Source organism: Prionailurus viverrinus, chromosome D2 (genome assembly GCF_022837055.1).
Source record: "Prionailurus viverrinus isolate Anna chromosome D2, UM_Priviv_1.0, whole genome shotgun sequence".
Lineage (NCBI taxonomy): Eukaryota > Metazoa > Chordata > Mammalia > Carnivora > Felidae > Prionailurus > Prionailurus viverrinus.
This window is the reverse complement of record NC_062571.1, coordinates 17861671-17874733: the sequence shown is the minus strand read 5'-3', so window position 1 is coordinate 17874733 and position 13063 is coordinate 17861671. Positions and strand designations below refer to the sequence as shown.

The 13063-nt window shown below is 54.7% G+C and overlaps 1 protein-coding gene across 1 annotated transcript in view; it reads left to right on the top strand.

Annotated features, from left to right (window-relative positions):
• GALNT2 (polypeptide N-acetylgalactosaminyltransferase 2) overlaps window positions 1-7181 on the top strand; it is a 192217-nt gene extending 185036 nt beyond the window's left edge. The window contains exons 15-16 of the mRNA XM_047824969.1: window positions 460-579; window positions 4715-7181. Of these exons, the coding sequence (XP_047680925.1) occupies window positions 460-579; window positions 4715-4870 (276 nt within the window). The 3' untranslated portion in view covers window positions 4871-7181. The remainder of the gene's footprint in view (window positions 1-459; window positions 580-4714) is intronic.
• Window positions 7182-13063: the final 5882 nt, after the last annotated feature.

Here is a 13063-nt window from a genome sequence, read left to right as displayed (position 1 = left end):
ACTCCACATTCGTAAAGGCTGTTTCCAGACCACGCCTGCAGGGGGTGCAGAGCCTTCCCAAAAACGACGTGGGTGGAAGAGTTGGCCCTGCACCGTCCATCTTGTGGGAAGCACGCACGAGCCACGGTGTCTCCAGCTCGCATTTAAGGGTGGAAGATGAGCAGGGTGCTCTGATTTGCGTCTGGGGCTGACATAGTTAATACTGCGTATCTTGGTTCCTGGCGTTCTCGGAGCCCTGCTGCCACGACGGTCTGCAAAAACCTTGGTGCTGTGCCGGGAGGCACCCCCGGACACCCCCAGCTGTAGACCCGCCCTTAGGCGGAAAGTCGCGTGTGGGCCCTGCGTTGGCCCAGGGGGCTCCACATCCCGGCTCCGCAGCGTGACCCTTTCCCTTTGGGGGCCCCGTCCCCTCGCGGGCCCGCGCGTGGCCCGCCCCTGACCTGCAGTTTTGCGTTCCAGGAGTGGGCCCTGACGAAGGAGAAGTCGGTGAAACACATGGACTTGTGCCTGACGGTGGTGGACCGGACGCCGGGCTCGGTCATAAAGCTGCAGGGCTGCCGGGAAAACGACAGCAGACAGGTAGGGTGCCCGTGCCCCTCGGCCTGGCCTCCCAGTGCCTCCTCCGTGGCCTCGGCGGCAGCGCCTACGCCGTGTTTGTTGCCGTGCCGGCTGCCCTACCGGACTCCAGCTCCCGCGATCTGCCCGCCGTCCCCCTACCCTGCCGGGCAGCCCCCGGTGTGTGGCCGGCTGCCCGCGAATCCCGTGCTGGGCGAACGTGGGATCGTCGTGTCTCTGCAGGGCGCGGGGTGCGAGTGCTGCGAAGGCTCCTCGGTCTCCGTGGGCACCGGCTCTGGGTGGCGTGCTTTCTCTCCTCGGCCCCCTGTGGGCCGCTCTCCCATGAGTGCCCCGTCCTGGGTTATGGCTCCCCGTAACTCCTTGACCGATCTGTTTCGCGATTGTATGCTCGGCTCCTCCGAAGGTCTGTGAACGCCTTGCCTTCTCTAGCCTGGGCACGGTGGTAGGGGCAGGTCATTTCCTCCCCTCCGTGCTGTGCAAGGGAAGCAGGGCTGGTGGTCCCCTGTCCAGAAGCTTCTCTGTAGCAGCTGCTCGTTTGTGGGCACCCTGAAAGTATCTGGTGACGTCGGTGAGCACCAGGGAGATAACGGACGGTGGCGGCTGTGGATGCGTAGGTCTGAGTGCTGGACGGGATGACCGCAACCCCGTAACTTTCCGCCTCGTCAGACCCCCCCCCTGCACGTGGGCGCACAGGACCTCGGGCCCAGGAGCGGAAGGGCCGGCCGGAAGCGCGGGGTGGGCCGAGCGGGCGTGCAGGAGCGACGTGCGTGCGTGTGTGCGTGCGGGCAGAGGGAGCGTGGCCCGGGCTCAGAGCCCGCTGAGAAGTTAGTGAAACACTGAGCCACAAATAAGTGCTAGGAAAGGAAGGGGTTCATAACAACATCGCCGAAGGGGGGGGTGCTTTCGTTCTGTTGCATTTTGGGGTGCTGACAAACCCTCAGCCCCGAAGGAAAGACCTGTGCAGACACACCTGTATTTCTTTCTTAAGCCAGTGGTCTGGCGTTGCTTATTTCTCGTGTTAATCTCATTCTCTCCCTGCCGCTGGGTATTTTAAAGAAAACGTACGTTCTTATTTGTTAAATATCTTTGCTTTTTAAACTTACAAAAATGCCACGTAAGTTCAAGTGGATGAAACCTTATACGCACACTCTCAAGTGTATACGTGTGTGTGTGTGTGTGTGTATATATATATATATACACACACACACACACGTATATGTATATATACACACACACGTATATACGTGTATGTACATATGTATGTATGTATGTTTCCAAACAGTTTAGAATGTTTTTGCCTTTGAAGCGGGTTTGCTCTGACATACTCCCAGGGGGTAAACATGGAGACATGCCCTTTCTCGACTGGGGTGATGGCTAGTGTCAGAAATAGAAACGTAGCCGCAAAAGGACCTTCCAACATGCCAACGTGTGGAGCAGGCTTGTCTTTATACAGTCCCTTCTTCTCAGGTAGGTGGGTGTAGGGAAACTGAGGCACAGAGCCAGGAGCCTGAATGGGCTTCTAGGTCAACACCGGCTTCACAAAAGGGGAGGCTGAGACCTGCATCTTCTCTCCAGGGTCCCCCGGGAGGACCGAGGCCAAAACCAGGTCCCTTGCTTAGATCCCGTTGTCGGAGAAACGCTTGCCTCTGGCCGCCGCTGGCCTGACCGCTGGGTGTCCCCGCATCCTCTACTCAGCGGAATCCCTGGTTTAGCAGCGGGTGCCTCCCCCGCACGGCTGTCTGCCCACAGTCTGCCGTCCTCAAGTGTTCATCTGTGTTGACGGCACGGTTTCAGGAGTGCACGGTACCCCTAGTCCGCGAGCACGGCTGCCCAACGGGGAGGCCCCTGTCCCCTGGACCCGGGCCGCCCACAGTCCTGCTGGTTGGGCATCGATGCACCCAGGATTCCATGATGCCCCCCGCTCAGGGTGCAGCCACGCTACCATGGAGTGTCACGGGGCAGGGGCGCCCATGGAGGCACAAAGAAGGGACAAACTGATGATTTTATCTGGTCACCAAACCTCCTAAAAGAACAGAACAAAACAGACGCATAACCTCTGGAGGAGCTACTTTAGCGGGAGCTGGTCTTATCTCAGGAGTTGACAGGTAATCCTGCTGTAGTCCCAGGTCTTAGGAAGTGTCACTGACCCCCCGAGAGGCTCACACCAGGAGATGGAAAATTGTTGCAGACTCTTCTGGCTTTGTGGCACGTGGAAATGTGGGGGCTGTTTCAGGAGAGCCTCGATGCCCCAGAAATCTGACCCGTGAGCCCGGGCGGAGGGCGCTGCCTTCCAGAGACACAGCTGGGGTCGGGTTATTTTTTTAAAGACCTTCCGTTTAGCTGATGTTCTGACACATGACAGGCAGAGCCCCTCCAGAGAAGGAAATCAGATTCCATTCATTCCGTGTCCTTTGTCAAACCCGATTCTTGGCCACTCAGAGTGACACGGGGATGTGGGCAGGGCATACACACTTCCCATGACAGTGGAGGAAACCTGCGCGAGGAATGACTGACGGCCAGGGAGCCAGAAAGGAGGAGATGACAGGCAGGTAGCCATGACCTCCCCCGTGTTCATCTGATCACGCTGAATTTCACTGTTGGCAAAAACTCCAGGTTAGCGGGCCGTGCGAATGTGTATCCCGGGGTCCCTGTGCAGAAGGTCGGTTCCCAGGGAGCTGGGCTCCCCTCTGCCTCTTCTGCCTCCTTCTCCTTCCCCACCTCGTTCATTTGCCATTTGAGACGAGGCTTCTCAGCTAAATTTATCTTGAAGCCGCACCGTCCTGCCAGTTGGACCATTTGGTTTCCAGGCACGTCTGTGTGCTCGTGTTGTGTGTGCATTTGCAGAGTCAGAGGGGAAAGGGAGGCAGGAGGAAGAAAATTCAATTCCACGGTGTCAAAAGGATTTGCAGAAATACTTACGGAAAGGAGCTTTAGCGCACACAGTGTAAAAAATTAATTAGAATCGCAGACTATGTTAATGAAGGGAGAGCTTTGGGGAGAAAAAAGTGTGATACTTTTTTTTTTTTTTAAAGAACAAACACTGGAGATTTCTACATGGGGGTAAACAGCAGGGTGGGGGGGTGCTCAGATTTCCTGCCTTTCCTTCCCTTTCCTTTAGGCTGTGGGCTTTGTCTCCTGACTTGGTCGGTTGGTTGGTTGGTTGGTTGGTTGGTTGGTTGGTTGATTGATTGGTGAGTTGATTGATTGGTGAGTTGATTGGCTGATTGAGTTTTTGGTTAGCTGGTGGGATGAGGTTGGCGGGTTGGCTGCTGGGTTTGGTTTTGGTAGGGGGGAGGGTGTGCACACTTGAGTAAGAAGACGTTCTGCCCTGTGCTCTCCAAGTGCCCCATTTGGAACTCGGTTGTGCCAGGCAGAGCACTGGGAGACTCTAGTGTGGCTGAGGCAAGTTTCTCACACACACGGCCCCCAAGGAGCCCACAGACTAGTAGAGAAAACGGACAGTCCAGAAGCAGGTTCCTCAACATGATATTCTGGCCACTCAAGCATCTCTTTCCCTCTCGCTGTACCTGACACAGTTCCTCTGGCTCAGCCGAGCAGGAGGGCCTACGTGAGAGTGTGGAGGTGCCCAGGCCATGCCCTCTGGGCAGGGCTGCCTTCCAGTAACCAGGGGCACGATTGGGGTCCCCTCTGAGCTGGCTCAGCTTCCTAGGGCTCCTTCCTTGAGGTGAAGGATCATCAGATGAGGCCTTCTTGGGGACGAATGCAGAGTCCCTACATCAAGTCCTTGTAATGACTGAGGATAGCAGGTGCCCAGGCACTGGTGCTCGGACAAGGGCACAGCCACAGGAGGGAGAGGGCGGGACAGGAGAAGCGGTCCCCGGCGGCCTGGAAAAGGAGGCTTTGAGTTGCAGACCGAGGCGGAGAGCGGAGGTTTCTTTCCTGGGCGCTTCGCAGCACCTGGGGCTGCTTTGTGGGGGGCCCGTTGGTCACTCCCGTCCATCGTGATCAGAGACCACACCCCCCCCCAAAAAAAGATACTTGGTTCTTTGGGTTTTTAATGTAGCCAGAAGACCCCGCCAGAAGGGGTTTGGGTTTTTAATGTAGCCAGAAGAAAAGGATCTGTTTCGTGCCGTTCCGTTCACGCCCTTACTGTAAGGCATTCTCCTGTCTTCTGCAGAAGTGGGAACAGATCGAGGGCAACTCCAAGCTGCGGCACGTGGGCAGCAACCTGTGCCTGGACAGCCGCACGGCCAAGAACGGGGGCCTGAGCGTGGAGGTGTGCAGCCCGGCCCTGTCCCAGCAGTGGAAGTTCACGCTCAACCTGCAGCAGTAGGAGAGCCGGGGAGGCCGCGCCGGCCTGTCTCCTACACCGTCGGGCTGAGTTTGGTGATCACGTTATTGATTATGTTTCTTGAACTTTCCGCGAAACTATATACCTCAGTATTCCATCACGGTCTGAAAGTCGGAGAACTTCTGCGAGGCGCGGGGCCTGGGCGGACACGGAAGAGGCCAGGAGAGAGCAACGGCTCTCCTCCCCTCACAGGAGACAGCCGGGCCCCCTTTCCGAGGCCACGGCCCCCCCGGTGCCCCCCCCACCCCCCGGTTTCGGCCGGGGAAGCCCCGGATGACCCCCCCAGGGACGGCGGAGAAGCGGCCCGAACGCGTACGAGTTGGGGGCAGGGAGGGTGGAAGGGGTGTCGTTGCTACGTCACCACGAGGAGAACTCTCTCGAAATCTCCATGTTTGATCCCATTGAAATCATGTCGGGTTTCCACAGCAGCGAACCACGTCGCTTTGCAGGTTTACGTCGTAGTCCCCTGTCCCCACTCCTCTATTCCCAGCTGTCTTCCCAGCACAGACCCCCCCTCTTCCACATGATGTACTTGCTGTATCTGAGTATGAACTTTTCTACAGTGGGACACTAAATATAAGTATATAGAACGAACGTACGGTCAGTTCCCTATGGTTTCTGTAGGTTGTTCTCATCTTGTAAATTCTCCACAGAGCAGTTCACAGCCGGAAGGAAGAGGGACGGGGCTCTCCCGGAGGGAGGAGGTGGTCTCCTTTGCCCCCTGGAGCATCCTCGTGAGCAGGTGCTATGGGGGCCGCTGGGGGGGGTGCTGGGGGGGGGGGGCTGCCCTACACAGGGCGCCTCTGTTGGCTTCAGCCCGGAAGTCACCGCCAAATGTTGGGATCCACATTCTGTGCCCTCGGTATCTGTAAACGTGGATGGGTTACTTATTTTAGCAGACGTTGCTTTGGGTCTTTTTAAATTCCAATTTCTTTTCTCTTAGGGAAAAAAAAACAAAAACAGAAACAGAAAAAAAAAACAAAACAAAAAAAACACCCCTTCCCACGGCCCTCAGTAGGTGATGGCAGGAAGCTGTCAGGGACCAGCACCGGACTCATCTGGAGAGTCTGGGCGAGCTGGCAAGGCTGGCCACGGTCCCTGGGCTCTGGAATCTGGCCTGCCCACACTGTCCCTCCCGGGCCCAGGTGACTGCTGTCGGTCATGGGTGTTGGGTCGACCGTTAGGAAAGGTACAAACCGAAAGACGCCTGATCCGTTGACACGGAGGGCATGGAACACGAGGCTTGTGCTTTAGGAAGCAGCTGTCGGTATAAACCACGAGACCGGAACTAAAGCTACTACAGGAAGAGGCACCCGGCAATGTCCCCGCAGAGTCCTGCTTGCCTTTGCGGCGGCCCCGCACGCAGGGACAGAGTGGCTCCTTGGTCATTCTCGCGGCCACTGCCTCCCTCTCCCCTCTCCTGCCCGCTGCCCACACCCGGGCCCGGTCTCAAAGAGGCCGGCCACCCACAAGCTGCGGCACCGTGGGGCGCGCATCAGAAATTCACCTCCTCGGGCCCCTTTGGGCAGAGACTGGGAGGTCACGGAGTGAGAAGCGTCCCCAGAAGATTCCGCTGGGTTGACGCTCTGCAAAGTGCCACTCTCTTCCCTGCCTGTTCCTCTAGGAAAGGGGATCTTCCCGGTCTTTTGTTCCCCACTGCACAAGCCCTGCGCGTGTTTGCTCCAGGACGCTGGGCTCGGGCGTAGAGGCGTGGCCGGGTGACTGTCCTGTGTCTTCCTTTCTGGCCCCCTGCCAAGCACCCAGAGGTGCTTTCAGCGGGCAGGGAGGCCCTAGCCGGCTCGACGCGGCACACCTGTGTCCTCAGAGGCTGGTCTCGACTCCAGGTGGGCCCCTGGGGAGAGCGTCGGGTACCCGCGCGAGGCTGTGGGACGCAGGCGGGGCGGGAACCAGTGTCTACAGGTGAGCTATGTTTACATGACACAGTGTGCCAAAGTGACTTACTGTGGTTGCGTTATTTTTTTAGTCATCGGGACGATCCCACCCTCTCCCGTTTTTACAAGTACGGATTCTTTTCCTAAGAGCCCTTTGAGCAAAGCGTGGCAAAGTGAGTCGTCTTCTCTGTGGTGGTCTTTTCTTATGTCCTCATAAACGCTAAAAACGATGGTATCTGTGAGTATGTTTTGCAAACTCAAAATATAGTTTGGTAAATTTTTTTTCCAGTTGATTTTTAAAAAGAACTGCTGTACAGAGCTTGTACTTTGTCCATTTTATAGATGGAAACCATCCTCGAAAATTGTTTAACTTAAATAAAGAGAAGATACTTTATAGATAACGCTCTGTGCTGGTGGCTAACGTCATTCCCGGGCTTTACAGGATGGAGGGGACTAGTGTGGGAGGACCAGGAAGACGGTCTGTCTGCTTTGGGGACCCCGCTCAGTGACCATTTCCTATCACACTTCTAAAACGCATTCACTTTTTACTGCGGTGCCCTCGCGGGGTTTATTCTTATTTGTAATAATTACTGTTACTGTTATTGTTTGTGGAACGTTCCCGATGTGCCTGCCAGGCCCTGAGCCGTGCCCCGGAACATACTCGGAACATACTCTCGTCGCTCACAGTAGCCTGTGAGACAGAGTGATGGGCTGCCTCTTGTAGCTGGTCAGAGAGGCTGCTGCTGGAAGCCCTTAACCTCCTCAAGGTCAAGGGCTATAACGTGTTCAAGGTCATGCCACTTCTAAGTGCTCACCTGGAGTCTGCCCTGGGTACTTAGAGCCTGCATGCCAAACCGGGGTGGAGGCAGGGGGCAAATATTTTCACAGCCTCTTAGCATTTTGTTTTAATGTTTATTTATTTGAGAAAGAGAGAGAGAGAGAGAGAGTAGTGTAAGCCGAGAAGGGGCGGAGAGAGAGGGAGACACGGAATCCGAAGCAGGCTCCAGGCTCTGAACTGTCAGCACAGAACCTGACGCGGGGCTCGAACCCATGAACTGTGAGATCATGACCTGAGCCGAAGTCTGGCACTTAACCAACTGAGCCACCCAGGCACCCCAGCTTCTATAGTATTTTAAGTCTATATACCTGCCTACCATTTTCCTGGGGCTCTTCAGTGCTTTCCCTTCTGTCTTTTAACATAGCTACCGTTGGGGTACCCAGGGAGCTCAGCCAGTTAAGCGTTCAACTTTGGCTCAGGTCATGATCTCACGATTTGTGGGTTCGAGCCCCCAGGTCAGGCTCTGTGCTGACAGCTCGGAGCCTGGAGCCTGCTTTGGATTCTGTGTCTCCCTGTCTCGGTCTCAAAGATTAAAACATTAAAAAATTAAAAAAATAAATTATAAAAGCAAACATTACAAATTGTTTTCAATAAAATGAAATACCTACCTTTGGAAAACCCCACCGGCATATCAAGAAAACACTGAAATGACTGATTTTTTGTTGAGCAATTTGGATTGCGATTGGGGGTGTGGGGCGTCACTGAAAAGGCTGGACAGATGAGTCTTTTTAATGTTCCGGAAGCCACATTTCTGCATCCCCTTTCTCCATTATTCGAGACAACCAAAAACTTGGTTCTCCTGCCATCTTTTAAAAAGAGCTCTTAGCATAATTGTGCAGTATCCCTCAGAGTCCTTTAGGGATGGTGGGGTTGGGGGCGGGGGTCTTGCTTTGACATCAGGGAAAAGCTTATTCGTTATTTGTTGAGAAACTATGTTGTCCCGATAGTCCCGAAGACGTAGGAGGGGAGGAAACATTAAATGCCAGGAAAGAGGACAGCGTGCTTTGTAGCCTCTGTTTGGGGTCGTTGCAGAGACCGAGACTGGGTAGTCCAGCCAGCTGTGCCCTCTGGAATGTTCTGGAAGGAGTTTGGGCTGGTCCAAGGGGAGGGGAGCTCTATGAGCTCTGGACTGGAGCAAGAGGACCAGATCTGCAACATTTTTTATAATCAAGTATGTGACTTGACCCAGCTATTTGATTCTGCAGTAATCACATTGAAAGAATATACATATATATTCAGCCAGGGGGCGCCTGGGTGGTTCAGTCCGTTGAGCATCCGACTTCAGATCCTCTGTCCCCCTCTCTCTGCCCCTTCCCCACTTGTACTCGCTCAAAAATAAATAAACCTTAAAAAAACTTCAGCCAACAAAATAAAATCTTTTATGCTCTCGCCCGTCTATGGACGCACCTGAAAGAAAGAAAATTCTCTCCCGAAACCAATTTACCAATATCCCTAACTAATTTACCAATAATACAGCGTATAGATGCTTGATTTACTGTATTATGTGTGCCAGCAAATGACATACGTCATTTCCAAAAAACCGTAGGGTCTCAAAGCAGTAATGAGAAAGATTGGCGTGTCGGCTCCTGCCTGAGCTCCTGGGGGTCCGGGCCCTGCTGGGCCAGGGCTGCAAAAAGGACCACCGTGGTCCTCATCCCGGGTTCCACCCACGGGGGAGTCAGACTTTGAACCAGACCTTGAACACAGTTATGAGAATAAAGACTGAGTCTCTTTATTGGCCGGGCCGCCTCACCGCTGTGTGAGCAACTGCCTGGGGGAGGGTCACCAGGTGAGGGTCAAGATGTGAGACCGTGGAGTGGCCGATGCGGGCTCACCGAAGGACTTTCAGAAATGAGCTGTCGTGTTGCTGCTGAATTGCAGAAGATTCTCTGTTGGAGCACTTTTTCGGATTGGGTGGGAGAAATCCTAGTTACATACAGATTAGATTAAAAGAGACATTTGTTACCTTGTATAACAAATCCACAGGTGACAGGGTTCTAGGTCAATCCTGGGGCTTGACGTTGTCGTGAACAAAACGAACTGCTTTCTGCCTGACTGCCCGCCTCCCCCCTCCCACCCAGGCTCTTTCTCCTTTCTCCCCTTCTTTCCTTCTCTCCCTCTCTTTATCTCTCTCTCTCTCTCTCTCTCTTCCCCCACCCCCTTTCCTCCCTCCTTTCTTCTTTGTCCTGCCTGCCTTCCTTTCTCCCTTCTCTTTCCCTTCCTTTCTCTCCTTGGAGAAGACACATCTTTCCCAGTGACCACCCCACCCCACCCCACCCCTGCAGAACCGGGCACTCAGGTGCTTAGTCAGCCAGCAACGGTCCTATCCCAGGGCCACTGTCCTCAGTCGTGGAAATGGATTCTGCTGGCAAGGAGGACCAGGAAGGGAGAACTGCTCACCCTTGCAAGAGTCCTGGAAGCAGCTGGACAGGCGGGGCCTGTGGACAGCTGGACGGCCATGTGGTCGCAGCGTCCCTACATCCTCGAGAGCGGTGGCTTCTGGGTCTCCCGGTGTCTGATGTCTGCCGGCAACGTGGGGTTTCTTCTGAGGTTTTCAAATGAATAAAACCCGTGGCCTGGGATTACAGAGACGACTAATTAGACGGAGACACAATTATCACAATGTTTTGTGATATGTGCTTCTTAACGCATTAAATAACGAGGCTTCTACTCTCGTAGCTACTGTTATTTCAAAGTCGTGATGGGCATGAGCAGGATTTTCAAAAATCTGCAATAATTAATGTAATATGAAAATACCTGTGATCTTTTTTTCTAAAGATTTTATTTTTTTAAGTAATCTCGACACCCGACACGGGGCTCGAACTTACAACACCCAGGATCAAGACTCACGAGCTCTACCGACGGAGCCAGCCAGATGCCCCTGTGATCTTCTTCTTCTTCTTCCTTTTTTTTTTTTTTAAACTGGTGACAAAGTTCTCGGTTCAGTTGGACTTCTCCAATTCAGCTGGAGGTTCGTGAAAATAAAGATGTCATTTTTTGCCCCACCGAAGTTTCCGGACGCCCTGAATTCTAAGACCCCCAGTGTAGATGACACTCGCGACTTACGGCAGTGATCTGGGACCATCTCTGAGCCTCGGGGGGTTCGTCTCCTTGCTGCAGCATCACATGGGAACAGTGTGTGAGGCAGAGCGAAGCAGAGGTGAATCGGACGTTGACCTTGGACCTGGGCCCCCGCCCTGATGCTGAAGGCCAAGTGAGAAGAGGTGCCCCTTGGGGACAGACTTGTGTGAGCCACGCACCCGAGACTCACGGTCACTGAATTTGCATTCGTATTGAGAAATAATAGGTAATAAATGCCTCGGGCGGGTGAGGGAGGGAGCCCAGGAAGGGCCGCAGGGAGGCCCCCTCATCCTCAGGACGTCCAAGCGCCTGTTGAACCTATGACCTGTGGGCCAAGGGGCCTGGGGTTCTCTGACCGACTTCTCGCTCTCTTGGATCCGCACGGGAAATGCAGGAGGCAGAAGATCGTCCAGGGAGCAAGGAAGCAGGATGGGGATGTTGTAGAAGTGCTTCGGGATGAGAGGGATGGAGAGGTTTCTCGACGGCCACTGGCACGGCCTCTTCCGGGAGCCCGTCACCCCCAAGCCCGCCTTGCGTGGACGGTCCACCTGCTTCCACGGAGCTCCTCACCGCAGGCCTGCCCGGGGCCGCACCAGCACTCGACGGGGGCGAGGTGTGCGATCGATGGAACACCACTGCCGGGTGCCATGCGGGGCGGGAGTTTCAGAATAGAGAGTAAGGCTTGAGGGGAAGCGAGAAAGGCAAGTGGAAGGGGGTGACCCCAAGAAGCCTGGCTGTGACCTGCCAGGCCCTGGAACCAAAGTGTCACCCTCCGAATCACCTCTAATCTTCACCGCCCACAAAGCAGTTGTCACCCCCGTTTCACCATCGGGGAAACTGAGGCTCCCATAAGCCAAGCCATTCGTCCAGTTTGCTCACAAGAGCAGTGAAGAGACAGGGGCCGCGGGTGGTTAAAGGGGAGCGTGGAGCCCAAGTGCAGAGCCGTGGGGGGATAGGGCGGTGGCCGGAGGGGGCTGAGGGGACAGAGGGTGGGCGTGGTTCCTCACACCACCTGTGTCACCCAAGGCGCGTCATTTAACCCGGGCCGTGAAATGGGCACAGTCGGCTCACGCGGGATGATTGCCAAGAAGAGGGGAGTCGTGAAGAGTGCCTCCCTCCCGGGCAGGGGCGGCGGCTGCCACCAGCCACCAGCCAGCATGGTTTCTGCTGCGGGCTTGTGGGCACGTGGGGGCCACAGAGGGAAAGGCGACCGAACAGGGGAACTGAGGCGATCTGCGCTAGAGACGCTGAGTTCTCCATGCACATTACACATCCTGGGCGTGGCGCCAGGGGCCTCAGAAGAGGGACAGCTAAGCACCTCTCGATCCTATGTGTTCCCCTCCCCCAGCCACATGCCAGGAGCAAGACCCGGTGAGAGCATGGCCCGTGTCTCTCCAGTAGGGGGCAACAGTGGGGGGTGGGCAGGGCATAGCCACAGAGCGACATCGCTAAGCCACGTGGGTCAGGTCTTAGGAAGTGGAAAATAAAGTGTTCAAGGCTTGGGGTGCCTGGGTGGCTCAGTCGGTTAAGCGTCCGACTTCAGCTCAGGTCATGATCTCGCGGTTCGTGAGTTCAAGCCCCGCGTCAGGCTCTGTGCTGACGGCTCAGAGCCTGGAGCCTGTTTCAGATTCTGTGTCTCCCTCTCTCTCTCTCTGACCCTCCCCCGTTCATGCTCTGTCTCTCTCTGTCTCAAAAATAAATAAACGTTAAAAAAAAAAAAGTGTTCAAGACTCATTATGGAGCCTCCATTTATGTTCCCTCCACCTCCAGAAAATTCACGTTGAGATCCTGTCCCCCCACCACCTCAGGATGTGACTATATTTGGAGGTAAGGTCTTGGAACAAGTGAATAAGTTAAAGTGGGGTTATTGGGGTAGGCTCCAGTGTCTTTGTAATCTTATTTTTTAATGTTTTATTTATTTTGTTTTGAGTTCATATTTATTTTGTGATCGAGCACGAGCGGGGGGGGGGGGGGGGGCGGGGCAGAGAGAGGGAGAGAGAGAGAGGATCCCAGCAGGTTCCGCGCTGTCAGCGCAGAGCCCGATGTGAGGCTTGAACTCACGAACTGTGAGATCATGACCTAAACCACAGTCAAGAGTCAGATGCCTAACCGACTGAGCCACCTGGGTGCCCCATGACTAGTGTCTCTAAAAAAAGAAGACATTAGGACACAGACACACGTAAGGAAGACCGGATGAAGACACAAGGAGGAGACGGCTGTCTACACACAGAGAGGCCTCCGGAAGGGTCAAGCCTGCCAACACCTTGTCTCTGACTTGGCGCCTTCAGAATTATGAGCAGATAAATCTGTATTGATTAAGCCACCCGGTCTGTGGTGGTTTTTTTTGGCCCCCCCTAGCAAACT